Below are 27,500 nucleotides of genomic sequence, written 5' to 3'. Positions count from 1 at the left end.
TAAAATTTTGTTTTTTTTTTATTATTTGAAGTTTTTTTTTAACTTCACCATCCATTGAATTTGACACTTTTTTTGTTCCCATATCGAGCAAGCATCCCGAACTCCTCACAGCCACCGGGACAAAATCACACAGTATAACTTTCACAAAGGGGAAGGGGTAATATAGTTTTAGGAGCAAGGCAGTGTAGAACAACAACAGCATTTCCTCGCAGTCTGCAGCACACAGCGAACATACATATCACTCGTGTTTGATGAGCATAACATGGCATAGTAGAAGCACTCTGGCTGACACAGGGCTTTATCAAAAAGTACAGTTGTGTAGTCCAAGGAGGGATGCGATTGCTTAATGTGTGTGTGTGCGTGTTTTTGTGTGTGTGTATGGCTACAACGAGCACAAGCAGCAGCTCATGAGAAGCTCTGTTGCTGTAGCAACAGCTTCAAACAATGAAAGGAAGGGAATAACGGGGCCTCTCCAGCATGGTATTGTTTGGAATGGCTTTTTAACATAGTTTGACATCATAGTAGCAGGACCATCTAGGATAGCTCAATCAACAGACCGTCTAGCTCCGCCTGCTGCGGTTGGTGCATGATCGGAATCAGCAATTTTGGTTAGACAATTGAAATTTGCACCAAACTAAAAGGAAAACATGGTTCACTAGTGCAGCATATGAAATGAGATAACAATAAAAATGTGAGGGAATAAAGATGATCCACAAGTTCCCATTTCCCATCATCCTCCAGTCGCAACTTTCAACACATTTGTTACATTGCCTTGCTGCTACATGGAATACAAGCTAAAGTGTTGTTACAAATAGGACATTCTAATTACACAATCAAACAGGGGCTTTGTGAAGAATATTACATGGGGGTTATAGTAGCTGCTCTTTTGCAAAGATTAAAAAAAAAAAAAAAGTCCATTGCTTGTGGGGATGAAAAGCAGATCAATCGTGCATAAAAAGGAAATATTACATAAGGATTGCTGCATGGGTCCATCCCTCCAACATCAACACTGCACACCAGTCACACGTACAGTACAGAACATCAGCTCGCCGCCTCTTTCCAAGCGCAAAACAACATCTGCTCAGCCGTTCAGCAAGTAGTCACAAGTTCACACTAAATTTGACAACAAAAAAAAGTCAGCTTTTTTTTTTTCATCTTTACAGGGGGCTCTACTGGCACAATAGGCCCAAAAAGAAAACACAAAAATCTGGCACCTTTGAATCGGTTTATCCTGGCTATTTTACATCGTTTTATCTTACATCGTTCACTTCAAGAACACCAAAACATCTCCGCTATGTATACACCTTCTGTGGCTTCAGGCACATCAAGAGCAAGAAAAGAAAGAGGGCTTGTAGAGGAAAACATTCCGTGTGTAAAAGCACTGCTCGGTGATGGACGGCTTCAACTGCAGGTTAAGTTTGGAAATTCTATAGCTGCTGTGTGAAATGGATGATGTGGAGCGACAATAAGGCATTTTATTTCCCTTAAGTAACCTTCTCCCTGCTCGGTGATGGCCGGAAACATGCAGACATGAAGCTTTTCAGGAAGTTGCCAAATGAGTGAAGAACCATAAGGGTGGATTATGGGATGAATGTTGGAACCCAATCATCTTGCCTATGTTACATGAGTCTATCCAATGGCGGAGTGGACAAAAAGGGTACGAAAATGAAATAAAAAGTGCGCAAATGATCATATGAGGCAGATCTTTTTTGTTTGGAGGGGAAAGGAAGTGGGAATGTGAAAAAAAGAAGAAGTGGAGGAGTTAAAGATCCCGGCTGAAGAAAGACCCAGTCAGTTGTTGGGAAAAGGTCCGCGGCATCGAACCTGTCGGGTGTCCTTCCTCAGTACCAGTACTTCCTCCTCTCCAACACAGCGATGGGATGCCGATGCTCTAACCCAGGCTGGTGATGTTGGCCTTGCCACCTGGCGGCGCCACAATGCGTTGGGTGTTCCGGCGAGGAATGTTGTCATCGATCTGAGCGCCTGTGTGGTCAAATAGAAATTTAGTGTTGAATATCCATAACTTTATTCAAACGTAACGACTTGTCTCTGAGTACTGACCAGAGAGGCTGAAGCCTGACTGATGAAGGTTCCGGACCGGCTGGTTGGGTTGCTTCGCGGGCGACGTCTTTGCAGAGGAGGCGGGGGTCATGGCTTTAGGGGTGACGGACACCTCACACACCGGACCGTCATACAGTCCTCTGGGCACGCCCCTCAGCTCAGCTAGCTGCATTGTGGTAAACATTCATTAGCATGAAGCTCCTTCAAAAAGCAAACATACAGAGAAATGTTTGTGTTTTGTACCCTGCTGCGAGCTTTTATCCTCTTGTAGACGTAGTCGGGGAAAGGTTTGCGGGCCACAAAACGTCCAGAACCTTCTGTAGTGTGGAGATTTCCTTCTTCCAAGACGATCTTACCCTGGCTGATCACCACCAGAGGCCCGCCACGCACTTCTGTTCCTTCAAAGATGTTATACTCCACAGTCTGTGGGAGGGAACAGCCAAATAAGAAATACATGAAATCATAGGTTGAGATCATATCAAAAAGTGGATCAAAATGTGTCTCATATGGTCTACTGATGAAATGATCCATGAGATTTTAAAATAAGCATCATTTTATCTCACTGAAGTGAGTCATGACACAAATACCACAATATTACGACACCCAAATAACTTCAAAGCAGAAACACAACCATTACATCCTTTCCTTTTTTTCTGCTGGTGATGTGAACTCCTTGTATAGCATTCTGAGCTAACAGATAAATGGCAATCTTATCCTGACGACAGTATAATTATCATTCATTTATGGTAATAACGGAGCAAAACTGATTTAGGGCGCACCGACCCAAAAGTGTTCAGCTAAAATGTCATAGCAACAAGAAAACAAGCGATGGGCCACATGTTGGAAGACAGAGGAAGATGAAACAGGGTCAGTCAAGGACAGTAGAATGTGTGTGTGTGTGTGTGTGTGTGAATGGAAGCTGCATGCTAACAGCTACGGCAGCTAAATAAGGCTGAGGTCATTCCTGAGGTGGACTTTGAAGAACTGACATCATTACACTCGGCTTGTATGACACACATGCACAAATTGCCAATGAGCAACCCCCCATCAACATACCTTCACAAAGTAAAGAACAACCTCCCCCCACACACACACATCTGCCTGCAAACAATCAAATGTATTCTATTCCAGTTTTCTGGCACATTTTAAGGATGACATCACGGCTCTGTTGCTGCCGCTTGAGGCCCCACACCCTGTTGAAGGGAAGTCAAGCATAAACCTCTAAACCTCTCATAAAGGGGTGGGCAAACTGCAGCCTGTGGGCCACAACAGGCCCGCCAAGTGTCCGAATTCCAATCAACATCAAAGCTGTATCCGGCGCTGTGACTTACACTGCGATTGCTGCACGCTTGAGTCATACAGGAAATAGTAGCTTGAACATAAAGGCGATCCAAACGACAACATGCGTGCATACTAATTATTACCTATGCAAAGTACTCTCTCATAAACCATATTTTGCTTGATTGCAAAATATGTTGAGGTCGTCAGAAACGTAAACAACGAGAAAAATCAATGTGCCCTTTCGATATGTTTTATGGTTGGTAGCTAATTTTACCCAGCATGCATTTGTGTTCCTTCTTCCTTAGTTGATGTTTACATTGTACATTTTCAGTGCTACAGGATGTGATAGGAGACACAAGCCTAGAGCGCCCTCTTGTGGATATCAGTGTGACAACAACAAAAACATATTATGTATAAGCCGCTCCTGATTAATAAGTGTCCAGAAAATACGAACTTTTCGTGTTTAAATATGGACACATTGGCATGTGTGCAGGCGTCATGTCATGTATTAAAAGTGTCTGCTAATTTATCAACATTGACATGAAATTCGTACCGAGTTGTGGTTCTTGGCAGAGATGATCTTTGTGACGTCAGGGTCCCACAGAACCAGATCAGCATCAGAACCTACAGCAATGCGACCCTTACGGGGATACAGGTTGAAGATCTTGGCCGCGTTGGTGCTGGTCACCGCCACAAACTGGTTTTCGTCCATCTTTCCGGTTACCTGAAATGAAATAAAATGAAATATTACCAGTGATAATTTAATGGTAATGGTAATGGTTTTATTTCATTTGAACATGCATCAGATTACAATTGAGTGCATCCCATAATCAGTTCACATCCACATGTCCAAAAGGAGTAGGAAGAAGCAAAGCTTATTAAATCCTACCCCTCCATCTGGTACTTTTACAATCAGTAACTGTTACATTTTTTTAATAATGCACCTCGTACTTCGGTACTTCGATATGACCATCCAATGACATAATGTGTACCATAGTAAGTGTCAATATAGTGATATATATAGCACATCATGACTGGTTCAAGACTCTTCATCCTTGTATTTAGCAAACATCAACTGCTTGTATTGTTTCTTGAATTGGCTCATCGTTGTGCATTGTTTGAGGTCCTTACTCAATCCATTCCATAGTTTGATTCCACATACTGAAATGCTATGGCTTTTTAACGTAGTCCTAGCATAGAAGTGTTTCAAATGTACTTCTTCCATGAGATCATATTTCTCCTCTCTTGTAGAGAAGTATTGGATGACATTTTTAGCTAATTGGTTGTTTTTAGCCTTATGCATTATTTTAGCTGTTTGAAGATGAACTATATCAGCAAGTTTAAATATTTGTGATTTTAGAAATCACAATTTACAAATAAATGAAAATAGAAAATGATTGTTTGATGACACTTTTTTTACTCGACTATTCTGATGAGATGCTTTGTATTGACTCCAAATATTCCTCCATTTTTAAAGACATACCACACATTTGTCCCAGATGATGGGCATCCTCTCCTCTGTCCCATTGACACCTTCAGGAATCAAGCTGAAGTCATCTTTGCCCACAGCACGTTGAGCGGTGTCAAAGGGACAATGTGCACTTCCTGTCACCTGCAGGTCACCGCTGAAACAAAAGCGAGTGTAAAAAAAAAAAAAAAAAAGCCGTCTGTACTTGGAATGTTTTGATGATAGCGTTACCAGGAGAGCAGGGAGTTGAGATAGTCCGGTGTGGTTGGGTCAGGGCTCAGTGGAGGGGAGGTGATGTAAGCTGCTGCCTTGGCCCAGTTCTTGCTCCAGTAGTGGGAGCCGTCTGTTCCCAGGCTAGCAGTGATTGGTTCTCCATAAACCACAGTACCTAAAAGACCCCACAGTGCCTTACTTGTTATTTGTTTATTTGCTTTAGATTTAAGAAGATTGTGGTAATACGAGTGAAACTATTATGGCACAGAGTGTAGTCCCACCCTTCTTCCTGGCTTGGGCGATGACATCAGCAGCACTCTTGCTCATCACCTTGGTCACGTACAGGGGACAGTTGGTCTGATTGGCCACAGTCACAGAGCGGTTTACAGCCTCTGCCTCCACCTGGAAAAGTCAAATAAAACCACTGGTGATCAAACTAGAATGGAATTGGATCGACCACAGACCTCCACTAAGCGTGGATAATGCTGAGCTTAGTCGCTAATTTCACTCTGTATGTTCTGGAAAGGTGAATTGATCCAAGTATCAATATTCTCTTCAGTGGGTTTTGCTGTGTTGTTCATATATATATACATACATATATATACATACATACATATATATACATATATACACACACACACACACACACACACACACACATATATATATATATATATATACACATACACACACATATATATATACACATACATACATACACACACACATATATATATATATATATATATGTATATATACACGTATATGTATATATATATAAAACCCACCTGTTTAAATCAACTCCATTTTTCTGTAAAGTGTCTGAGTATTTTGAAAAGTGCTACACAAATAAAATGTATTATTATTATTATTATACTATATACATAAATAGTAAATATAGATGATATACAGTACATGTACTATACTCAATTAGGTGTCCAGTTTGTGGATCGCCATAATCCTGTAATCTTTTGTCCGGTGGACAATCCAGTTTGTGGAAAATATTCCAGAGAATGTGGTATTGTTTTTAATATTTTTCCACCATCCATCCAGAATGATATCTTAAAAGGAAGCATATGCTTTCTATAACCATAAGCACGTCTGTGCTTGAGGTTTTCTGTCATATGCTAAATCATTTGTCAGTAATTGATTGGGGTTCCATTTCCATTATTTGCTTCCTGTTTGGATGCCTGAGTTTGAACTATGAAATCTTCATGATAGTCTTCCTCTCCTGACTTATGATGTGTGCAGGAGGTAAACAGAAGGTTTTAACAATGAGAGACATTGAAATTGTTGTTCTGAAGCCAAATCTCTTTCAATGTTTCTTTTGTTTCCACCATGATGGATGTACCGTGTTTGACACGGCAACGACCTGTTGAATTGAGCGTGAAAATGGAGTTTCCAAAATAGCGACACATCCCAGCATTGCAGCCGAGGTCCTGTTTTCCATTAATACGTGATATACTTTGTCCAGATCAAACAAACGTGTCTTACCTCCTCAGGACGGCTCAACACATGTCCCTCAGGACCAGTGATGCCTTGCTCCAGGATCCTTCGCTGTTCCTGAAACACACACACACACACACACACACGAGGATGCTAAGTCAGCTGCAGCATGATCGGTTTTGAGCATTAACATTGTGACTATGCTAGTCAACCAGAGAATAAGAACACGTAGCAGGAGTCTTGCCAACTTGGCAACTTTTCAGACCCCTATAAACTCTGGAACTAGTGACTCATTCTGGTCTTATTGGACACTTTTGGAGACCATGAAAAGCACGTATTGCTCTTCCCAGTAGCCGGTGCCGCTGTGGGGGTCCCACCCCAAGCACTCACAGATGGTTCAGTCTTTCTTTGTTTAGCTTTTCAGATTTTGTCCTAAATTTTTGTACCCCTCACCTCACAACCCACCACCACAAATACACTTGCAAAGTACGAAGAATTTGTTATTAATGACTTACCTCAGCAACAATGTCTCCATTTTCAGCATGCACCTGAGCAATGGCTCCCAGATCACGGATCACACTAAACACCTCATACACCTGAAGGAAAGGCAAAGACTTCTGTATTGTTGCAATATCTATGGACTATGAAATAAGAAGGGTAAAAAGGCCCACCTGGGTGTCAGTTAGCTGGAAAAGATCCTTATAAGCCAGATAGACCAGGAAGGAGTTGACACCTAATATATGGACACACATGGGAAACAGCAGGATTTTGTTTGATAAAATTAACAAAAATGAATATTATACAAGTAATGGTAGAGTAAAAAAAAGTTATTATGCCATCTGACAGCCACTTTAGAGCTTCATTTGGTATTTTCCAGGATTATTTGAAACCAAAAAAGGTAATATTACAGTTTGATGCCAATTACGTGTTCATACCATGATCCTTGACGAGCGTCTCCATCTCTTCCTGCATGCCTCTGTGCCACTCTGTGATGTCCACGTGCAGAGAGTAGTCGCAGCATGACTTGCTGTCAGCCCAGTCGCGCCATTGCTCGAAGGCCGAGATGAGACTGACGCCTGGCTCGGGTACCACGTGGTCGACTGGATTCACACAGATGAGACAAACCGACTCAGTCATTTCTAGTTGAGATGTTCTGTATTCAGTTTGACATCACAGTTTGGTCTACAAGTATGAGGGACAATCGTCAGACATGAAATGACAAATCATTTTCACAATTAAATATGGGAACAAGATGTTTCGGAAACAAATGACAAACTTTATGGCAAACTGCATTCATAATGATATATATTTCTAATAGATAGGAGCTGTGCTTCAATGGATGATGGAAGATGACTCACTGATCATGGTGGTGCCTCCTGCCAACGCCGCTTTGGTTCCCTGGTAGAAGTCATCAGCAGATGTCATACCTCGATCTGGCATCTGGAAGCGTGTGTGCACATCGATCCCGCCTGGCATCAACATGCGCCCATGGGCGTCGATGGTTTTGACCCCGCCGGGCACAATGAGGTTCTCCCCAATTTGTCTGAATTCAACATTTCATGACAAAGTCAAACTTTTATGAAGTCATTTTGACCCTTTATAGAGTCTTTGGTTCTGAGTTAAACATAATACAAATAATAAGGTCAATAATAACAACAATTCACAAACATTGATGAACTCACTTGATGACTCCATCCTCCATGTAAATGTCGGCACAGAAAGACTGGTCATCATTGACGATCTTTGCTCCTTTGATAAGAAGACGGTCGCTCTGAAAGAAAATAGAATTCATTCATTTTTACTGCTTATCCTCACATGGGTCGTGGGGGTGCTGGAGCCTATCCCAGCTGTCTTCGGGCGAGGCGGGGTACACCCTGGACTGGTGGCCAGCCAATCACAGGGCACATATAGACAAATAACCATTCACACTCACATTCATACCTATGGACAATTTGGAGTCGCCAATTAACCTAGCAACCGGAGTACCCGGAGAAAACCCACGCATGCACGGGGAGAACATGCAAACTCCACACAGAGATGGCCGAGGGTGGAATTGAACCCTGGTCTCCTAGCTGTGAGGTCTGCGCACTAACCACTAGACCGCCGTGCAGCCCAGAAAATAGAATCTATCAGCTTATTACAAATATTCTATTCTATTCTATGCTCATCAGTCTGGAATTGAACTGCAGGCTAAAGGTAAATGATGCAGAGTATTGGCTTTGGCTCTGTATGATAAAAAGATTGAGTGTGTGTGGAAAATGTCACTTAAAGCACATAAAGTGAACAAATCGACCGCCACAGGCTGCTTTTCAGATAAGAAACATTATTGGGGGGGGGGGGGGCGCTGTAGGCCTCCAAAAAACCTGACCTTATGCTCACAAGGGATGGAGGACACAGCCAGGGTACCAAAATTAGGGTGAGAATATACTGGTAGAAACAATGAGGACAGCAGCCCACCACCTGACACACCCCTCTGTCCTTTTCAAGGATTCAGACATGTGAGACGAGTCCAACCAATCACAGGGCACAGTGTGAAATCAATCATCCACGCCCACTGCTGGGCCACTTGTCTCTGCGCTCAAGAGAAGTGAGAGTGCTGTGGGGTGGGGTGGGGAGGGGGTGCTGCCAGTTCCACAGCCACCCACCCTGAGCCATACCCCCCCCCCCTTGTCGTCCCTGCTGTTTTGGCTTACTATGCACAAAGGGAGTGGCAGCTCCAGCATCCTCGACTAACAAAGAACACTCTATTTCAGCGTGCACGACTGTTGCTAGCTGCAACTCAGCCAAGCAGCCTGTTCGAACCCCGCCCTGCATCAATCCACTGCAGTTCTCTGAAGAATCCCCTTGTCAATAAATGCATCAAGAATGAATCAGGTACAAAACCACGTAAGGGAAATGTGTGACAATTCAGCTCTTTCAAAAGCGTACAAACTTGTAAAGCGTAGGAACGGTAATATTTATGACTTTATCCTCATAATATTTGGACTTAATTCCCAACTTTTTTCCCCAGCCTGATTTTCCAAAAATTACAATTATTCCCATTAAATTTAGACTTTTTTTACTTTTTCTCTTACCATTTAGATTAAACAAAAATGTAAAGTACTATAATGTAGGACTGGGCAATATGGACCAAAACTAACATCCAGATATATTTATGTAGAATATCAATATTACTAAATATATATAAGTTTTTTCCATGAACTGAATTTAGACAAAAGTGCAGTTTTAGCCAATACAAAAAAATAACAAAAATATCCAATGAAATAAAATAGTTTTTTAAATAAATATCGCACAAGTTAAATATACTGTTCAATAGTGGGTAAGCGGCGTTAGCGCTTCCATCTCACATTCCATGACAGACGGTAAACATGGTTGATGCTATATAAAGGTTTGAAGACCTTTATATAGTCTTTTTCATCCTTCACTCCCGCTATGCAGCCTCTCCAATCATTCGACGTAGCGAAGTGATGCTAACAGCTGCTCCCGAATGTCAACAATGGCGTAAGCAGCAAGCTACAAACGTAATAAGATGAACATCCATAGCTGCGGTATGGCACAAAAATATAAGGAGGTAATAAATAAAAAAGTTAAACACTAAAAACGCCACAAGAGACACTGAGCTATCGTAACTAGCTAGCACTGGGCTGGTGCCATCTTGAAACATGAGACCTCTGCATCAAATCCAGTCTCTTTCGAGATGAACAATATGTTTGTTTGTGATATAGATATCGATATTAAAAAAAAAATATCAATATATAGCCCATCCCTACTATAATGCATGATATTATGCTGTCTTCTGCAGTTTCAGAACTTTTGACTTGAGCAGGTCTTTTGAGAACTGGACCATAGTCTAAAGTCTAAAGAATACAAGAGAGCCCATTGTTTCCAAACCACTAGACTTCTTGATCATTACATTACCAACAACATGACCTGACATCAATTCACTTGTCAGGTTAACACATTACCCCAGAGTCTCTAAACTGAGACGAGACTGAAGAAAATCCCTTCAGGTTTGGTTTTGAGCCACTTAATAAGGGAGAGGCAGATAATTGTGACAAATGACTACAAAACATTGATGTCTTCTCTTAAACGTCTGTAGCTGCAGCAAGCTTCAAGTGAAAAGTCCAACACGACTGCCAAGAATCCAAACTTCTAATCATTATTTGATTGTTGTTGGCTCGCTTGGGCTGCAGAGTGTTTGTGTGTGATTGTGTTGGATCGGCGCCACACTTGACAGAGACCTCTTTATCATGGGAACCTCGAACAGGATGTGAAGTTCAACAACTAAATGCAGCTCTGCACATCTCTAGCCAATATTTCCCATGTGTTACTGTATTACCGGTGGTCCGCCACATATACATTCGGAGTACCACAAATAGATTTGGCACTCACTCATAAACACATTATAATGGGACTGTCTGCGAATGTAGCTTGTCGTTCCAACTCGGAAACAATACAAGTCATAATAAAAAATGATCACGAACGAAATAACAGCAAATTTGGCTTTTTATGATACAATTGGGGGCTGCATGGCGGTCGAGTGGTTAGCGCGCAGACCTCACAGCTAGGAGACCAGGGTTCTGTTCCACCCTCGGCCACCTCTGTGTGGAGTTTGCATGTTCTCCCCGTGCATGCGTGGGTTTTCTCCGGGTACTCCGGTTTCCTCCCACATTCCAAAAACATGCTAGGTTAATTGGCGACTCCAAATTGTCCATAGGTATGAATGTGAGTGTGAATGGTTGTTTGTCTATATGTGCCCTGTGATTGGCTGGCCACCAGTCCAGGGTGTACCCCGCCTCTCACCTGAAGACTGCTGGGATAGGCTCCAGCACCCCCGCGACCCTTGTGATGATGAGCGATAGAAAATGAATGAATGAATGAATGTCTGCAAATGTAGCTTGTCGTTCCAACTTGGAAACAATACAAGTCATAATAAAAAATGAAAAATTCACTTAACAATCACAGCAAATTTGGCTTTTTATGATACTATGATACATTTTTGGGGATGGAGCTATTAATTGGTATTAACTGTAGGACTTCAGCTACAAAACCTGTTGATTTTTGTAGCTGCTATGGTTTGTAAATTACAACCTTCTAAAAGTCCATCTTTTAAGTATTTTTGCAATAATAACATAAATAATAAAAGAATATGTAGTGACAGACAGGCCGTCTAAGAGCTGGTTCAATTTAATGATTCATTATTCATAATGCAAGCCCAAAGCATCTCGGTTGCTATGAAAACGTCTGCTGGTATTCACCATTACCAGGCAACGCGTTGTGTTTTTATCCAAATGGAAACTATCCTGGAAACATAGCATGATGTCAGATGGGGAACGCTGCCAGCCACGACATCCAACACTATGATTTAATGCGTGCTATTTTGACTAACTAAATCACACTGTACATGTCTGTCCACACGTGAGCTGCCAAAACATATGCTCGCTATATTTCATTTACGTTAAATGAAATGTCAAAACAGAGATACCATTACATGACACTAGATATCAGGTTTATGGATTGGTTGTTACTTAGTAAACATTATATAACAACTGTATGTATGTGATTAGATAGGAGCGACTGCATTCGCTAGTTATTAATTGTAGCAGATCAATATTAACTAATGATGGTTGCATTTACATTATATTACACCTAGCAACTAACACTTGTATGATAATCCTGACACACACACACACACACCATGACATTGTATGATATAAAAATATTAAAAAATATTGAAAACTACCATAAAGTATGTGCTGTTGGATTGTTTTAAGTTTAATAAAAATCATTTTTGCCCCCCTCGCAGTTGAGGACTGAGCACAACCAGAGCCACTACGTTCTTGTTACTGACTTTACTACACAATGGTCTGTTTTGTTCCAGGGCTCAGTCTTGAAAAATGATCCTTTTTGGTACACATTTGTCTGGCGTTTCACTTTGGGGAAATTTAGGATTATGTTAGGAGTGGTGGAAGCTGAGTGTGCATGAGTGGGTGAGTGCTTGTGGAGAGAGGCATGATGAGTGACGTGGGGTGATGCACCCTTACAAGACGAAGCGCACACTGGTAAGGATTGACGCTACAGAGACTTTCATCCGGGTCACTCTTATTTTAGCTTGTTTCTATTTTTAGCTTCCTTTAAAATTGCTATTATTTGCTGGGCTGCAGAAATATGACTTGTAGTTATGCTTTGAGGCAATTATATTTTTTATAAAATGCGTGAAGTTTGATATATAAATCATTAAATGACTTTCTTTGGGTGCATGTAGAAAGACTGAACCACAAGAGGGCAGCATTTAGGAGAAGAAGACGTGCTTTTCACTTAACTCATAAGGAATAAAATATATTCTTGAGATGATTATTTTAATAGTGAGCACTAAAACAAATGAATGACATTATATGGAATTACTTATGAACTTATGTGACTAATAAAGCCCTTCCATTCATCCATTTCCGTCCGCTTATCCAGGAAGCCCAAATTCCCTGAACTGAATGAAGTGCACTACTTGGCTGCAACCACCAGGGGCGCTGCAACCTACATACTGGGTCCTCAAGCTATTCACATCACCTAAATCATGGGGGTCGAACCCGTTTTCATTGACATGACGCAGGATTCCCTAGTTTTTGCGGGCCTTGAGTTTCACGTGTGCCCTAAATGATGTCAATCGCTAAAGTAGTTTGATCTACAAAGTGATGTTTACACGATCGACCCAGTCAGCTGACGTTATAGGCTCCCCTCCTGATTCAGTCTTGCTCCGTTGCTGCGTTTCAAGCTATACAAAAGACGTGCAACTTCCATCTTTGTTATTGTGATTATGGATAAACTAACTCAGCGGTAAGATGCTTACATTAATAACAAAAGTTATCTGTTGACTTGTAGCGGCTAGTTATGTAGAAACATTTGTACATATTTGTATCATGGACTCCATCAAAGAAATAGTGTTTTCTACACGCCCGCTTCTTAAACTATTATTTTATTATAAAACGGAAAATGTGCCCATTGCTGAAAGCTTTTTCATATGTTGCCTTGACTTCGGCTGCATTGTCTTTTGCTTGGAAACAGGAGTTCAGGACATTTACAGAGGAATTGAGCCATGACGGTAAGCGAACAAGAGAGAGTTTAGCCAAGTCAGTGCATGCAGGATCTCTCTATTACTTCAACTGTGTTGAATGTGCTGGACTGGCTGTGTCTCTATATATCATTTATATTCACGTTCATATGTTTAAGTGGTTTGGCTGGGCCTCAGGCTGGACTGTCTTTCCGTCTGCTCCTTCACGTTTTTTTTTTTTTTTTCGTTTTTCCTCCCCCAACCATTTTGCTTTGCAGGCACTTTGTTAAAGTTATGTTTAAAGTTAAAGCTATGTTTGTTGTTTGAGCTGTTATGAGTTATGATGCCATCTACCGTGCGGAGTTTTAACTACAAGCGGCGACGATACTATAATGTGATTGTGATTAAGGCTGAGCAGATAGCGCCAAATGTTTCTGTGCATATCCAAATGCATTTAGTTGCCTGTCTTTTCTAATGGAATATTGTCCATCTTAACAGCCTCCAGTGGACTGTACTTCCTATTTGAGGGCCAAATGACTAAGAGCTATTAGTGTTGAAGCAGCTCCAATCCCAGGTGGTCAAACTACTGTGGTTCATGTATATTACATGAGAAATGCTGTAAGTATGTTACTGCCTCCGCAGCTGCCCCAGTCATCTTCATTTTCCTATGAAACTAACAACATTAACTAGAATTAGAGACTGTTTGGTTTGAATACACCGAGAGGTTATTCCTGCTCTCTACACTTACAGTCACAAATTGTATCATTTCCACAAACTAACGTGCACATATTTAACCAAAAAAAGCCCCTGACCTGTTTTACTTCCATGTGCAATTCAGGAATAGCCCCTCTTATCCATTTAGGTTCAACCTAATTACTGTAAGGACGACAACGCTAACTAATCCTCTGATCTCCGCTACACCAACTGGCACTTTTACCATGCAAAGTCTGGCCAAATGCCTTAAATGACTCCATAACAGCACTGTGGTCAACTCCTGATCAATCAATCAATCACCAGGAAATCAAGTTGGAACCATATGCACATGTATTGTACATCAAGCATAATGTGAACATGAAATGTATGGCCATAACATTAGGCACACTGGTGCATGACTTCATACTAACATGGAATATAATTGTTTTAAATTTTTTAAACAAGCTTAATGAGGTGCATCACAAACTAATACTGCCTTTTAGTGATGTCGATAGCATGACAGCCAGGGCGAGTTGGCTCTACTGCCACGGTTTTCCCCGGGACCTCCCATGGTTCCGGTTTGTGGTAAAAATACATTACGAACACAATTCTGCTAACGCAGTGTTTTCATAACAAGGACACAACAAGAAGTACATCGTATTGCACACTACTCAGGGAAAGTACACAAACAGAGGTAAAATGTTATATGTAAAATGTATACGTTTTCACATAAACCAAAAATATGCTAACTGTTTTAGGGCCACATTGAAAATAATAATAATCTGAGATTTTGAGAATAAAGTAAATTTACATGTTATACATGGGAGGGAGTGGTTGCTTGCATACACATTTATTTATAACGTGGCAGCAGAACAGAATAGTTTTCCATCTTCCTTCCAAAGGTCACATAAGGCCCCCCATTTTCATAGCAGTCTCAGGCAATGCCTGTAACATAAAGTTAACATTTTTTTCTTGTAAATGTACAGCTTTATTCTAAAAATCTCTGATTATTGTAATACTCCATCGTAACAGGCATTGCCTGAGACAGCTATGGAAAAGGTGGGGACCAAGGCAATAGGTAATATTATGACTGTATTCCTGTAAATTTTTCTCATAAATGTATGTTTTTTTTATTCTTTCATAAATATTTTACTTTTTCGCCTAAATTTATGACTTTATTCTCAAAAGATGAGGTTTTTTTCCCCCAATTTGGCCCTCATACTCTGTCAGACTAACCAAGGTTCTGCTGTATAGACTTCATCTTTTGCCTGATCACATCATTTGGATTCTTTTTACCTGATACACTTCCTGATGTAATGTATGCAAAATATAACAGGTTAGCATCATGTAGTACAGTTCAATAATAATAATAATAATATTAATTTGACATGATATTCCCATACAACTCAAAGCTTCCCACAAATGAGTCCTAATGTACATCCTTTCTTGAACCGAGAGATGGACAATCATGAAAGGAAATAGGAGTCCCCTCCCTTCCCCCTTTCACTCCCTCCTCCATATTCACTACGTCCATTCTTGGGATTTAAGGAAATATTTCCCATCAGACACTATCATTATGTCCTTAAATTGCCCTTTTCTTTTTTTTTTTATGAAAAACTGTGGTTGGTAAAAGCTGGTAAAGGACATATAACAAAGAGCACCGGCTTACATTAAACCTGCATTCCATGCGATGTTAAGTGCATTGTTTTATCCTGCAAGCTAGTCTAGCTAGTGTAAAAACGTTCGGAACACGACTAAACACATTGAAGGAGACTCAGGAGGCTCAGACTGGGGATTTTATCGCACAGGGAACGCCATGACATCCAGTACACACACACACACACACACACAACACACACCGGCTACCAGACCGCTTTCACGCTGCATTTGCACTCACTGTGATGCGAGGGATGTTCTTCTTGCCCTGATAGCCGGACATCTTGGACCGTTATGTACGCAAACGGATTAAGGGCGGGGGGGAAAAAGAGCGGGATGGTTGTTCCTCACGTTGGCGAAGCTCGCCCACCAACAACACACAAAAAATGAGAGAAATAGCAGGAAAGAACGTCGCTGGAAGTCAGGATGGAGTCCTTGGCAGCCTCCTGGTCTCCGCCGATGCACCGAGTCTTTCCGAACCAGACAAGAAAGGGGAGGGGCCGAGCCGAGCCTCTCTCCCACCCCGAAGAAAAAGAACACTACTGCGCACGCGCAAAGCCTCGCCCTGCTCCATTGACAGCAGTCCTTTTTATAATTAGGTTAAACAGGATATATCTGACGAAAAATACAAGAGTCTGCAGCCATTTTTGCCTTGTTGTACTGCAAAATAAATTTATACAGACCCATATGCCTTTCCATTAAGAAATACCACATGGGTTCAAAATAAATCTCTGGAAATGCATACATTTAAGTCAACAATGGCTCATAAACTACATCTTTATACATCCCTATACAGAATATAACTTCACTTATCTGTGTGCATACTGTATATAGATCCCTACCCCTATTTTGACATTGCCCTATATGCTATGTTACCTAATAATATTGACATTTGAATATTGTGTTAATGTGCAGAACTATGCTCCATAATAAGAGGCGTACTTGGTTACTTTATTTACCGTGGAGTCTATTTTAACTCACATCCATAGTGTATCCTGTCGCAGTATGATGCAAAGACTGCTAAAGTGCAGCCTTCACACTACATGGTAGTCTTTCAATGGTGCACATTAGTAAAGTAAAACCAGACTTATGATCAATAATATGCATAACCCATATGTGTAATAGGATTTTGCCATTGTTTTGTCACATTTATCACCAATTTGTATGCATTTTTTGGTACAAGGCAAATAGAAAACTACCCACTTCAACAATAAAGTCGATCAAGAAAGCTCTTTGGTTGCAGAGGGTAAGCCAACACTGCCATCCAATGGCTCTATAAAATGGAAATTCCTAAACAGGCATGTTATATTCAGATGTCTTTTTTTGAAATGGGACATTTGTTGTTTACATAGTCGGCAAACAGCAACAACATGATGCCTCACCTGGCTTTGAACGTAAATGATTCGCTTGTTAAATAATACAAAAAACACAATAAAAACAAATTTGCTTCAATATGCATATTGTTTTATACTAATCATATACTGTATTCAACCACAAAACAGCATAATTTATTCTTTTTTTTTTCCAAAACTGTGATTGAGCTTGGAATTTCATGGCGTCTCTCTAAATGGGGAGGGATTAACGGATCATTAGAAGTCCTACAGTGGATGCCAATGGGTTGAAGACAGAATTCATAATAATATAGGTTTGGCCCCGTGGTTATACCGTGCAGGTGTACCTAATGAAGTGTCCACTGAGAAGTAAATGCCGGCCATTGAGAGTCAGTGTGTGACTAAGGCCTAATATGCAACATGAAACCCGAGCACAACGCCACAGCTAAAAGCTTTTAACAGCTTCCTGAGTGCTTAAAGACAACAAATAAAGCAGGGGTATCCAAAGTGCGGCTTTTTTTTTTTTTTTTTTTTTTAGAAAAGTTGAAGAGATAATCCTAACATTCCTAATAACAATAAGATGTTTGTCACCTATAACACATACAGTAGATGTAGGCTGTTTTTTTTATTTAACTTCTTAGCTGGTTACACAGTTGAAAAGATGAAAATCTCATTGAATCAAATGACAATACATACTCAAATTACTGCAAATAAAGATTTGATTGACACTGTCCTGTTCTTCTATGACAGAATGGAGTGAGGATTCTCGTGTCAGTTATATGAAGGCAGAAAAAAATGCTCTGTAATATTGGATAAATGAACAATGATGCAAGCAACCACTCCCTCCCAGCTCTGCATGCATCAATATTATTACAACGCAAGGCTTTCTGGGAAATTGAGTCTGGGTAAGTTGGCTATGAATATCGTGCAGGTGTTGTGATTTCACAGATGTTGGAATTACCTTTTTGTCATCCAGGTTCTGCAGCGCCTCTTTCCCTGTGCTCTCCCTGATCTCCACCTTCTTGGGCTGGGAGATGTCGCTCTGCCGGTCAATGACTCGACTGTCTCGCTTGCCTCTGCACGCCGAGAGCGCATCCAAGTCCAAAGTCTTGCTGTCCAGCAAAGAGCCTTCCACCGGGCAGAACATGCCACAGAACTGCTGCCTGGGCCTGGCCGGGCTGTCGGAGCCCATGTTGGTAAAAATTCCACCCGTGGTCGACATGCTTTAATTGCAGGCGGTGTTGCTGCTTTACACGGGGAAAAAAAGCTTCTTCTCTCCTGCACGGCCACCGCCTTGAGAGGGATCCACTTGCAGGTGGGGGCAGAGTCACTGAAGCCAGGAAATCAAAAGGACACTGCACGCGTGGAAGAACCCCACCCTTGAGGAAATATGAAAAGAAAAAAGATGTAGGTATATTAGCGCACTTTTATTTCTAAGAGTCCAGCATGCGAGCAATGTGACAAGTACGCCTACGTGAGGGACACGACGAGAGTCTACCCTGTCAAAATAAAAGCAGGACCGACGGTGCAATACCAGGAATTACCAGGGGGACATCCGGTGTGTCTTGAAATATCTAAGGGAGTTTAACAAAGAGTTTACCAATGGATAAGGTGTTACGTGATTTCCGGTAGAAGTTTGAGGTGCAGAAGAGTTCCCGGAAGTCACACCCAATCTTACAAGGAGTGGCGCTGTTCTTTCAGCACCACATATTCTGACATCCGCCAAATGATACCCTACTAGAATCTGAATATTGATTACAGGAGTTACCAATTAAAAGCTTAGGGAGTTTTTGCAGATCATTTCCTAACTGGAGTGACAGCAGTAGTTTATAATATTGAATTTGCAGACATTTTTTCCACATTTAATACCGAATTTGAAGCACTAGTTTCCACTAGTCAAACTAATTTAAATATTAAACAGTGACTACACAACTGAGCAACCGCACATTAACCCATAAAACATAACTAATGTAACTAATAAAACTAATCTATTTGTGTGGAAAATGTTCTAAAGCCATTTCTAAAGTTTTGGGATTCCAGCAAACCACATTGAAAGCCATTATTATTATTATCCACAAATGGCAAAAACATGGAACAGTCATGAACCAAAAGCACTGCAGGCCTCACTTGCCTCAGGTAAAGTCAATGTTCATGACGCCACCATAAGAAAGACACTGGGCAAAAATGGCCTGCATGTCAGAGTTCCAAGACCAAAACCACTGCTGAAAAAAAACAAAAAAACATTAAGGCTCACCACAATTTTGACAGAAAACATCCTCATGATCCCCAAGACCTTTGGGAAATACTCTGTGGTCTATGTAGCACTCTACGATGTAGCATCATACCAAAAGTAAAATATGGTGGTGGTAGTATGATGGCCTGGGGCTGTTTTGCTGCTCCAGGACCTGGAAAACTTGCAGAGATAAATGGAACCATGAATTCTGCTCTCAAAAAGTAGAATGTCTGGGCATACTGTAGCTCTGTGATCCTAAGTTAAAATCAACTTAGGTTCTGATCCAAAAAGTAAGTCAACCTCTGAATGGCTGAAGAAAAACTAAATGAAGACTTTGGAGTGGCCTAGTCAAAGTCCTGACCTGAATCCTATTGGCACTTCATGCTGGAAAACCCTCCAATGTGGCTGAATGACAACAATTCTGCAAAGATGAGTGAGACAAAATTCCTCCACAGCGCTGAAAGAGACTCACTGTAAGTTATCACCAACGCTTGATTGCAGTTGTTGCTGCTAAGGGTAGTCTAACCAGTTTAGAGGGCACCTGTGGGTTTGGATTTTTTTCTCACTTAATAATATTTAGTACACCTCTGTCCTGTGTATATACATATTCAAGCACCCCCTCGAGAAAAAAACACATTTATGTATAAAATATCTAATTCGTGTTGGTAACAATTCATAAATACGTAGTAAATTTACAGCGCTTGAACGCACCATATTTGTGTGCTGTGATGCGAAGGTTTACGCGGCTACACAAGCACTAGTTTCCACAGTCATTCCAGCCTAGAAACTTGCAGTGACGTGAGCACAAGTTAATGTAAGATCAGAATTGGCAAGCAGTGTGGCTGATGTAGACGCAGCATGAAGAAATGTGTATTTAGCTATACTAAAATCTGAATAGTTGAACATGTGTATTCAAAAGTTTAGAGACCCATAAGTCGGATATCATAGTGTCATGTTGATTAAAACCATTGCTACTAGATTCATACCGCACCTCTTTTACAGTTGCAGTCAAAGCTAGTGTACAGTACAAGTGTAGTAGTACAGGGTCATCCAGTACAACTAAATAAACCCTTCCTAACTCACATTAAAACAGACAAACCCTCCACTGCAGTGGTGACTGTGGAATACATTTTAGCATGTCAGCACAGTTTCCATAACAACGTGTCAGCCACTGTACTTGCTCTCTGAGGGATGGGTGGATCGCTTTTTGGGTGTGCGTGGGTGGTCGGTAGACGACGGGAAAGGCCTGCAATCACTGAAGGTCAGCACTGAAAATATTGGTGGAAAGTGCAGGGATAATACTGACAGAGGGGGTGTGTTGGATAATTAGTGAGAAAGTTGGCAGCAAGCCTGATAAACAGTTGGGGGGAGAAGCCAAGGTGCTGGCACTTATAGCGCCTCATGTAAACCCACAGATTTTTTATATGACATCTGTTCAGACCTGTTTACACTCTGCACTTAAAAGTTTGTCACCCAGAGGAAGCAAGCATGCTCAGTCAGCAACTGCCTTTCATGGAGAAAGCAGGTGTAGTCAATATTGCAGCTGGCTGGTGTTGCTGCTGCTGCGTCCTGCAAAAAAAAAAAAAAAAAAAAAAAAATATATATATATATATATACACACACACACACAGCTTTATGCATTTTTTGTAATATTACACCATCAATATTAATATTGGTTCTTAATTGGTTAATCACTACTCATTTCAATATTTCATCTTTATGCTACTAAAATTACATTATTTTTCCTCACATTGTGAGTTTAATCATATTGGGACAATTTTCTAATTTTTTCAAATTCCAATCCATCCAATTTTCTCTATTTTTTACTAATTTTACTTTAGTCTGTAGCTGTTTTTGCCATTTTTTTCCATAACATAACTTTTAGGCAACCTAATTTCCCCCCCCCCCCCCCCAAATACTTTTTGTCACTCATAATATTACGACTTAAAAAAATAATCTTTAAATATTTCAACTTCTTACTACTAAAATATTATTTTTCCTCTTATTACATGAAGTCCTTTAAAATTACGACTTTTTCTTAAAATAACTATACTCATAAAATGACAGCTGCATCAAATTAGAGCTTTTCCATTTCTTATGTTGCCGTTTGTTTTTTTGTTAAATTCTATTTTTTTTATTTAAAAAAAAAACAGCCCTCATGGGCGACATTTTGTACATCCCTGATTTAAACTATAAATGTGTGAATTTGACCTACAAAACATCATACAGCAACACTGACCATTCAGGCAAAATGGCCAACATGTTGCCTACAGTGCAAACACAGTACAATGACTATGTAGACTATAACGACAATGTCAATGGTGCAGCATGTGGACTAAAAAGGAAAGAAAGAAGGTTCTCACCAATGCAGAGAGATGACAAGCCTCCACCCTTGGTAACCCATGGTAACGCCATCAGCTGCAGTGGGTGGAGCTCTGAGCCTGGCTCTGTCTGGATTGGTCAAGAACAGGTGTGCTGATGATGGGAGGAGGAGCCAGGAAGTGTGCAACGCCTATGAAATAACTATTTACCTCTTTTAATATACACTGTAATGTTGCCATACCTATTACTGTAGCATATGTAGTATTGCTTGCAAATCGTTTTTAATAATGAGACTGAGAGCATGTTTAAGGTTTCTAAAACATGGAAAAAACAGAATTGTAGAAATAATCAATGAAGTCAACAAAATTCCTTATCATAGGCTTTGACAGTGAGAGCATGACTTGGCAACATAAGCAGGTTTGTGAGGAGAAGATGGCCGCACTGCTGACTAGTCACCACTGGAGAGCAGTGCCTCCCCTTTATAAGTGCTTATCTCCAAATTCCTGAGGAAAATGTAATTTAGTGGCTACTGGGGAAGTCATACCAACCCCTGAAATGTCAGCCTGGTGCAAAGACTGAACTCACGGAAACTCCCTACAAGTTATCCTGGAGCAGGCATGCATTCAAAACAACAGTTGTGGACCACGACAGCTGCCTAAGTGTGACACACAAGCACAAGGACCACACAACACAAAACTTGACAAGTTTTAGGAGTGGTCCTCTTGACTTCAATAAATCATTCATTCAAAAGCATGACATAATCATTCAGGTTATCTTTAATGACAAAAAGGTTTATCATTTGTTGAATGCAATAGGAAAAGAAAAAAAATCAAGCAAATGCATGACAATAAGTACGATTAGGACCAATTATTAATTAACAAAACAGGCTTTACTTTGGAACAACGCGAATCCTGCTGCTCTGCGTGATCGCAATCACCTTTACACAAAAGGAGGAAAAGTCAAAACCAAATCAGCTTTCTGAAAGCCGCACATTTTAAACAGGAGCACAAATGTCTCATATAAGAATAGTAGAGTAGTCACATTTGGGGGGGGGGGGGTGAAAATCACCAAGCTATTAAGTTTTCTTCTTTTGGTTTGGTACAAATGGTAAGAATTGACCTGCTGGGTCATTGCTTCCAATTGTACTGAACTTCACAAAAGCTCACAATTTATTAACACTGCATTTCCATACATTACAGATTTGGCATTTTATACGACTGCTCGGAGTATGAGTTATTGAAGAAAGGGGCAGTAAAGAGTGTTACCTCCTTTCGTTTGTCAACCTGACCAAACCGGACATGGAACAATTAATTTAACTTTTTCTTTCACGTCATGCAGACGAGCTCAATTGTGCTGTGAAACCGTACAACAGAACTTTTCTTCAGTGTGCTATACTGCTGAACGTGTCAGTTCCGTGTCTGCAATCACGCGTTACGTCGGTGATATCAATGAAAAGTCATAGGCTGTCTTACCTTGTGTCAATGGCGATGCAGGCCTTTTTTTTTTTAGTGCGGGATTACCAAGTCCACCAAAATTGAGGAACTGCAGACACAGACGCCTCCAACACAGGAAGCTAAACAGCTAGTCAACCAAAGTTGTGGTCATTCACTCTCAAGGAAACACCTCCCCCTTGTGTTTTTGCAAAGAATTGCAAGTGCTCAACCCCCTGTCAAAGAACTAGTATGCACAAAATTGAGGACCGCCATTAAACTCCTGTCCAAACTCAAGTAGTCCTGCTAATTTAGCGAAAAATGACGACGGGAAGATTTAAATGCTCTTCCACTAGATAGCAGAAGGTACAAAAAGAACCTGAATAGGTTATGGCACACTTGGTGGTGTGCCGTGTAAAATAACATTTGGAAAAACCTTAACTAATTCTTCACATTCCAAATTTTTCAGGATTTAAGTTAACTTAAAATCGCCACAAAAGGGAACCCAGTTTTCGATATGTTGCAGACAAACAAAGAGGGTCAAGTTGCACTAAAAAAAAACAAAAAAAACATTAACATGCCGTCTGATCCTTTCTGGACCCCACAACACCGTCACCCAAGACCCGACCTTGAAATACTGTTGTTGCGCATGCAGCTTGCACGAGACTCGTCAACATTCCGACTGTACTTCTTCACATCTTTGTTTCATCTTGCTGTCACAGCATGACAAACACCAATTCCTCACGCTAGGGGATGCCCAGTCTACACTTAACAGTTCCAGCGGTAAAATACATTGAAGTAAGAAGCAAAGAAAGAGCAACCGGGCTGCTTTCATAAAGGCATCTTCACTTTTAACTTGTGGTTTTCACAATCTGGGGTTAAAAGTGGACAGAAGAGTTTGGTTTCAATGCTGTGACCCTCAATTGAAAAAATGTACCTAAGAGGAGAAAGTAAAAGGCCTTATGAACTCTTTGAGAAGCTTTTACAAATGAGTGATACGAGTGGATGGGGTGTCTACTGTGAGGAAAGCCCATCAAGAAAAAGGGGAGGGTGATGATAAGTATTACCGAGAACATGTCATATCTCGGCAAAGAGGAGGAAAAGGAGGAGGCAGAGGCAAGCAGGATAGAGGGAGGAGAAACTCTTCTCCTTATGACAGCAATACTTTCTCTGGCTCCAGGCTACTTCTCAGGCACTTTTCTTCGGGTTCAGCTTCAGAAGGAGCTGGTGGGGGGTGTGGTCAACCTCTTGCCGATGTACACTCTGGTGAAACACAAGTCACAGTGACGGTAATGTGCATCGACACAGCAGTGAACGCCATTGTTTGCACCCGACATCCCATGAGAAGGATGCTTGAAACCAGAGTGGCGTTACGTATGCGAGGAGTGGAGACTCGAAGTCATCCTGTTGGGTGATCTCCATAAGAAAGAAGATATTCATTAATAATAATATACGGAAGGGCAGCGCCCCTTACTGGTGTTAGCGCTCATTTTTAAACAACTTGATTAATGGAAAAAAAAACTGAATTAAGTTTAATTTAGGGTGGCACGGCGGTCTAGTGGTTAGCGCACAGACCTCACAGCTAGAGACCAGGGTTCAATTCCATGCGTGGGTTTTCTGTGGGTACTCCGGTTTCCTCCCACATTCCAAAAACATGCTAGGTTAATTGGCGACTCCAAATTGTCCATAGGTATGAATGTGAGTGTGAATGGTTGTTTGTCTATATGTGCCCTGTGATTGGCTGGCGACCAGTCCAGGGTGTACCCCGCCTCTCGCCCGAAGACAGCTGGGATAGGCTCCAGCACCCCCCGCAACCCTCGTGAGGAAAAGCGGGAGAAAATGAATGAATGAAAGTTTAGTTTATATTCCATACTAAAAAGCATTTAGAGCAGTGGTGTCCAAAGTGCAGCCTGGGGGCTATTTGTGGCCCACAGCGCTTTTTATTATGGGCTTGCAGCACATTTAACAAGAAAAAATATTTGCAAAAATGGAAACGTGTGCAGAAATTTTACAAGAGTAAAGTCAAAATATAAAGAGAAATATTATCGTAATATTATGAGAAAAATTGATTTTGATATGAATATTTTTTTGATTTGAATATGATTTTAGTAGCATAAAGTTGAAATAATTTTATAAAAAATTTAAATTTAAATTTATGCAAATAAACTATTAGAGATAAAGTCATAATTCCGAGAAGAAAATTTAAGTGAAGAAAGTTGAAATAGTTGGGAACAAAAACTGTAACTGAAAACGAAGTGAAAATATTAAGAGGAAAAAAGATGGATTCTGACAAAAAATATATAATTTTTTATGATGTAATAAACAATATATTAGTAGCACAGTGTTGAAATATTGAATAAAAATATTTTATAAAATCGACCAGTTCAGGGTGTACACTGCCTCTTGCCCGAAGTCAGCTGGGATAGGCTCCAGCATACCCCCGGAACCTTATGAGCATAAGCGGCATACAAAACGGATGGATATTGTAATATTTGTAATATTTAAGAAACAAAATAAAAAGTTATTATTTTTGGAAAATTTGGTTGCGGAAAAAATGTCAATATTATGGGAATAAAGTCATAATACGAGAAGAAATTCACTAAAAGGGAAAGTTTATAAAACTTGGATAAAAAAATAAAATCAAACAACACCAAAAATGGTGAAAAATCTAATCAAATTGGGCAGGAAATTGTACCTGTGAGTCTTCATTGTGGGTGGAATTCCCCATGCAAGGCAATGTGAGCTGAAGTGGTGAGACGTTGTTTATTTAGCATGCTCTTCTACGCCAGCAGATATAATGCGAAAGTATGAAGTGTTGAGGTTCGTTAAGTTCCCACACGATGTCCTTCCCCTGTTGCTCAAGCTTGGCCAGGTCGCCCCAAAACACGGAGCGCACCTCACGGTGTTAAAGCGGGCAACAAAAGGTGCATTCAGGTACATCAGGCAATTATTACAATGCTCTTTTTTGTAGGAGGGTGTAAAACAGTTGATGGATGGATACGTCAACCAGAGATCTTCTTACCCGAGTCCCAGGGCGAGGATGTGTGAAATCAGCAGCGATGGGATGAAGACTTTGAGGAACTCTGCAGAGAAGAAGCCTCCTTTTTTCATGGCACCCGTCTTCCTCATGCTGAGCGTCACGGAGCGTCGAGGGTGACAGAAATGAAACTCCCTGGGGGGGGGATTCAGAGTATATTTATTGTGCTTTAAAAAAAACTGCGCAGCACTTGCTGACACCTATATTGTATAAGTTGCTCTGGTATATGGTACATGAGCTAAAATGCAATCCTTGCATCTAAATTTAACCAAGAATAATAAACAAGTCTATAAGTCCCACATATAATGTCAGACAGCTGGCTTTATATACTCCGTGTGTGTCACGCCAACTTTAGCCAGAATGACTAATTGCTTTCTGTGTACAAACAAGCAGGTGTGTGCGTGTGAGCCAAAGAGATAGATGTTTACACAGTCAAGACTTACTTAGGAGGAATGTTTTCCGGTCGACTAGACCAGTCGGCAACCCAATCTGCGTCCTTCATCAGGATGTCCATGTCCCTCTCCTTGTCCAAGACGTCCTCTTCTGTCTAATGACATAAACACTGCACGTCATCCAGCAGATCAGCCTGATATTCATTCGCTAACTGGTACAAACGTATATTTACAGAAGAAGAGAGGCAAAATGAGGTTGCACGCTAAAGTAGGTGGCTGTTAGGTCGGTTTTAAATCAAATCAAATCAACTTTATTCGTAGAGCACTTTTCCTGCAAAGACATGCAATACAAAGTGCTTTACAGAATTAAAAACAATTACCACAATTAAAAAGAAAAACAATTACAAAGAAAGCTCCTCCTTCCCACCCTCCATACTAGACACACATTCACACACACACAATCACACACAGTATCAAGGATCAAGGAAACGCCACCTTTGGGGGCCGTCCACACTGGGAGGAGCCGCAGGCCGTGCCATCGGGGGACCAGCACCTGGGCCCCCCGACTCCGACAAACGGGCGGACCCCCACATTAAAAGGGAGGAACCCCCAGGCGGCCGGGTCGAAGGGACCCAAGGATGGCACCCCCCTCAGCAGACCCGACACTGCCCCCAGTGTGGAGGACCCCCCCCTGAGGAAACACTGGAGTTAAAAGCTAAAAGACTAAGAGCATAAAATAGGACTAAAAAGATAAAAACGTAAGAAAAGTTTAAAACATGAGTTAAAATCCTGATTAAAAAGGTGTGTCTTTAATCTTTTTAAAAAAATATCAACAGTCTCTGCAGTCCTGAGGTTCTCCGGCAGGGGGGCCGTAGTGGCTAAATGCTGCCTC

At 41.0% G+C, this 27,500-nt stretch overlaps 3 protein-coding genes across 5 annotated transcripts in view; 1 reads left to right on the top strand and 2 right to left on the bottom strand.

The window, feature by feature from the left end:
• The window catches only part of LOC131102859 (glutamine synthetase-like), a 29,179-nt gene extending 11,187 nt beyond the window's left edge, over positions 1-17,992 (top strand). The window contains exon 8 of one of the 2 annotated variants that reach the window (XM_058048554.1): positions 17,945-17,992. In XM_058048554.1, the coding sequence (XP_057904537.1) occupies positions 17,945-17,977 (33 nt within the window). In that variant the 3' untranslated portion in view covers positions 17,978-17,992. Of the gene's footprint in view, positions 1-7,787; positions 8,250-17,944 lie in introns of those variants that run through there. The other variant, XM_058048543.1, reaches the window with a different exon arrangement.
• dpysl2b (dihydropyrimidinase like 2b) lies at positions 25-22,383 on the bottom strand. 2 transcript variants are annotated; one of them, XM_058048449.1, is made up of 15 exons: positions 21,791-22,383; positions 18,156-20,996; positions 8,152-8,240; positions 7,828-8,012; positions 7,405-7,569; positions 7,141-7,202; positions 6,985-7,065; positions 6,518-6,586; positions 5,305-5,425; positions 5,042-5,198; positions 4,826-4,967; positions 3,896-4,066; positions 2,305-2,484; positions 2,062-2,227; positions 25-1,983 (listed from the first exon to the last, which is right to left on the bottom strand). In XM_058048449.1, the coding sequence occupies exons 2-15, from the start codon at positions 18,414-18,416 to the stop codon at positions 1,892-1,894; spliced, it is 1,941 nt and encodes a 646-aa protein (XP_057904432.1). In that variant the 5' UTR covers positions 18,417-20,996; positions 21,791-22,383; the 3' UTR covers positions 25-1,891. The 2 variants fall into 2 exon arrangements, with proteins under 2 accessions (XP_057904432.1, XP_057904442.1); XM_058048459.1 differs by lacking the exons at positions 18,156-20,996; positions 21,791-22,383 and adding an exon at positions 16,105-16,473.
• A 124-nt stretch (positions 22,384-22,507) lies between these two features.
• The window catches only part of bnip3lb (BCL2 interacting protein 3 like b), an 11,171-nt gene continuing 6,178 nt past the window's right edge, over positions 22,508-27,500 (bottom strand). The window contains exons 4-6 of the mRNA XM_058048567.1: positions 26,660-26,763; positions 26,202-26,351; positions 22,508-24,442 (exon numbers count right to left, since the gene is read on the bottom strand). Of these exons, the coding sequence (XP_057904550.1) occupies positions 24,394-24,442; positions 26,202-26,351; positions 26,660-26,763 (303 nt within the window). The 3' untranslated portion in view covers positions 22,508-24,393. The remainder of the gene's footprint in view (positions 24,443-26,201; positions 26,352-26,659; positions 26,764-27,500) is intronic.

This window comes from Doryrhamphus excisus, chromosome 2 (genome assembly GCF_030265055.1).
Source record: "Doryrhamphus excisus isolate RoL2022-K1 chromosome 2, RoL_Dexc_1.0, whole genome shotgun sequence".
NCBI lineage: Eukaryota > Metazoa > Chordata > Actinopteri > Syngnathiformes > Syngnathidae > Doryrhamphus > Doryrhamphus excisus.
The sequence above is the reverse complement of the archived record's forward strand: the minus strand, read 5'-3'. Positions and strand labels throughout refer to the sequence as shown.

Excerpts from the sequence above, each read along its gene's own strand:
- dpysl2b (XM_058048449.1), bottom strand. The coding sequence starts at position 18,416 with ATGTCGACCACGGGTGGAATTTTTACCAACATGGGCTCCGACAGCCCG. Across the intron at positions 8,013-8,151 it reads ATGGAGGATGGAGTCATCAA|ACAAATTGGGGAGAACCTCA; the intron begins GTGAGTTCATCA and ends TGTTGAATTCAG. Across the intron at positions 5,199-5,304 it reads CGCCCAAGCCAGGAAGAAGG|GTACTGTGGTTTATGGAGAA; the intron begins GTGGGACTACAC and ends GGGGTCTTTTAG.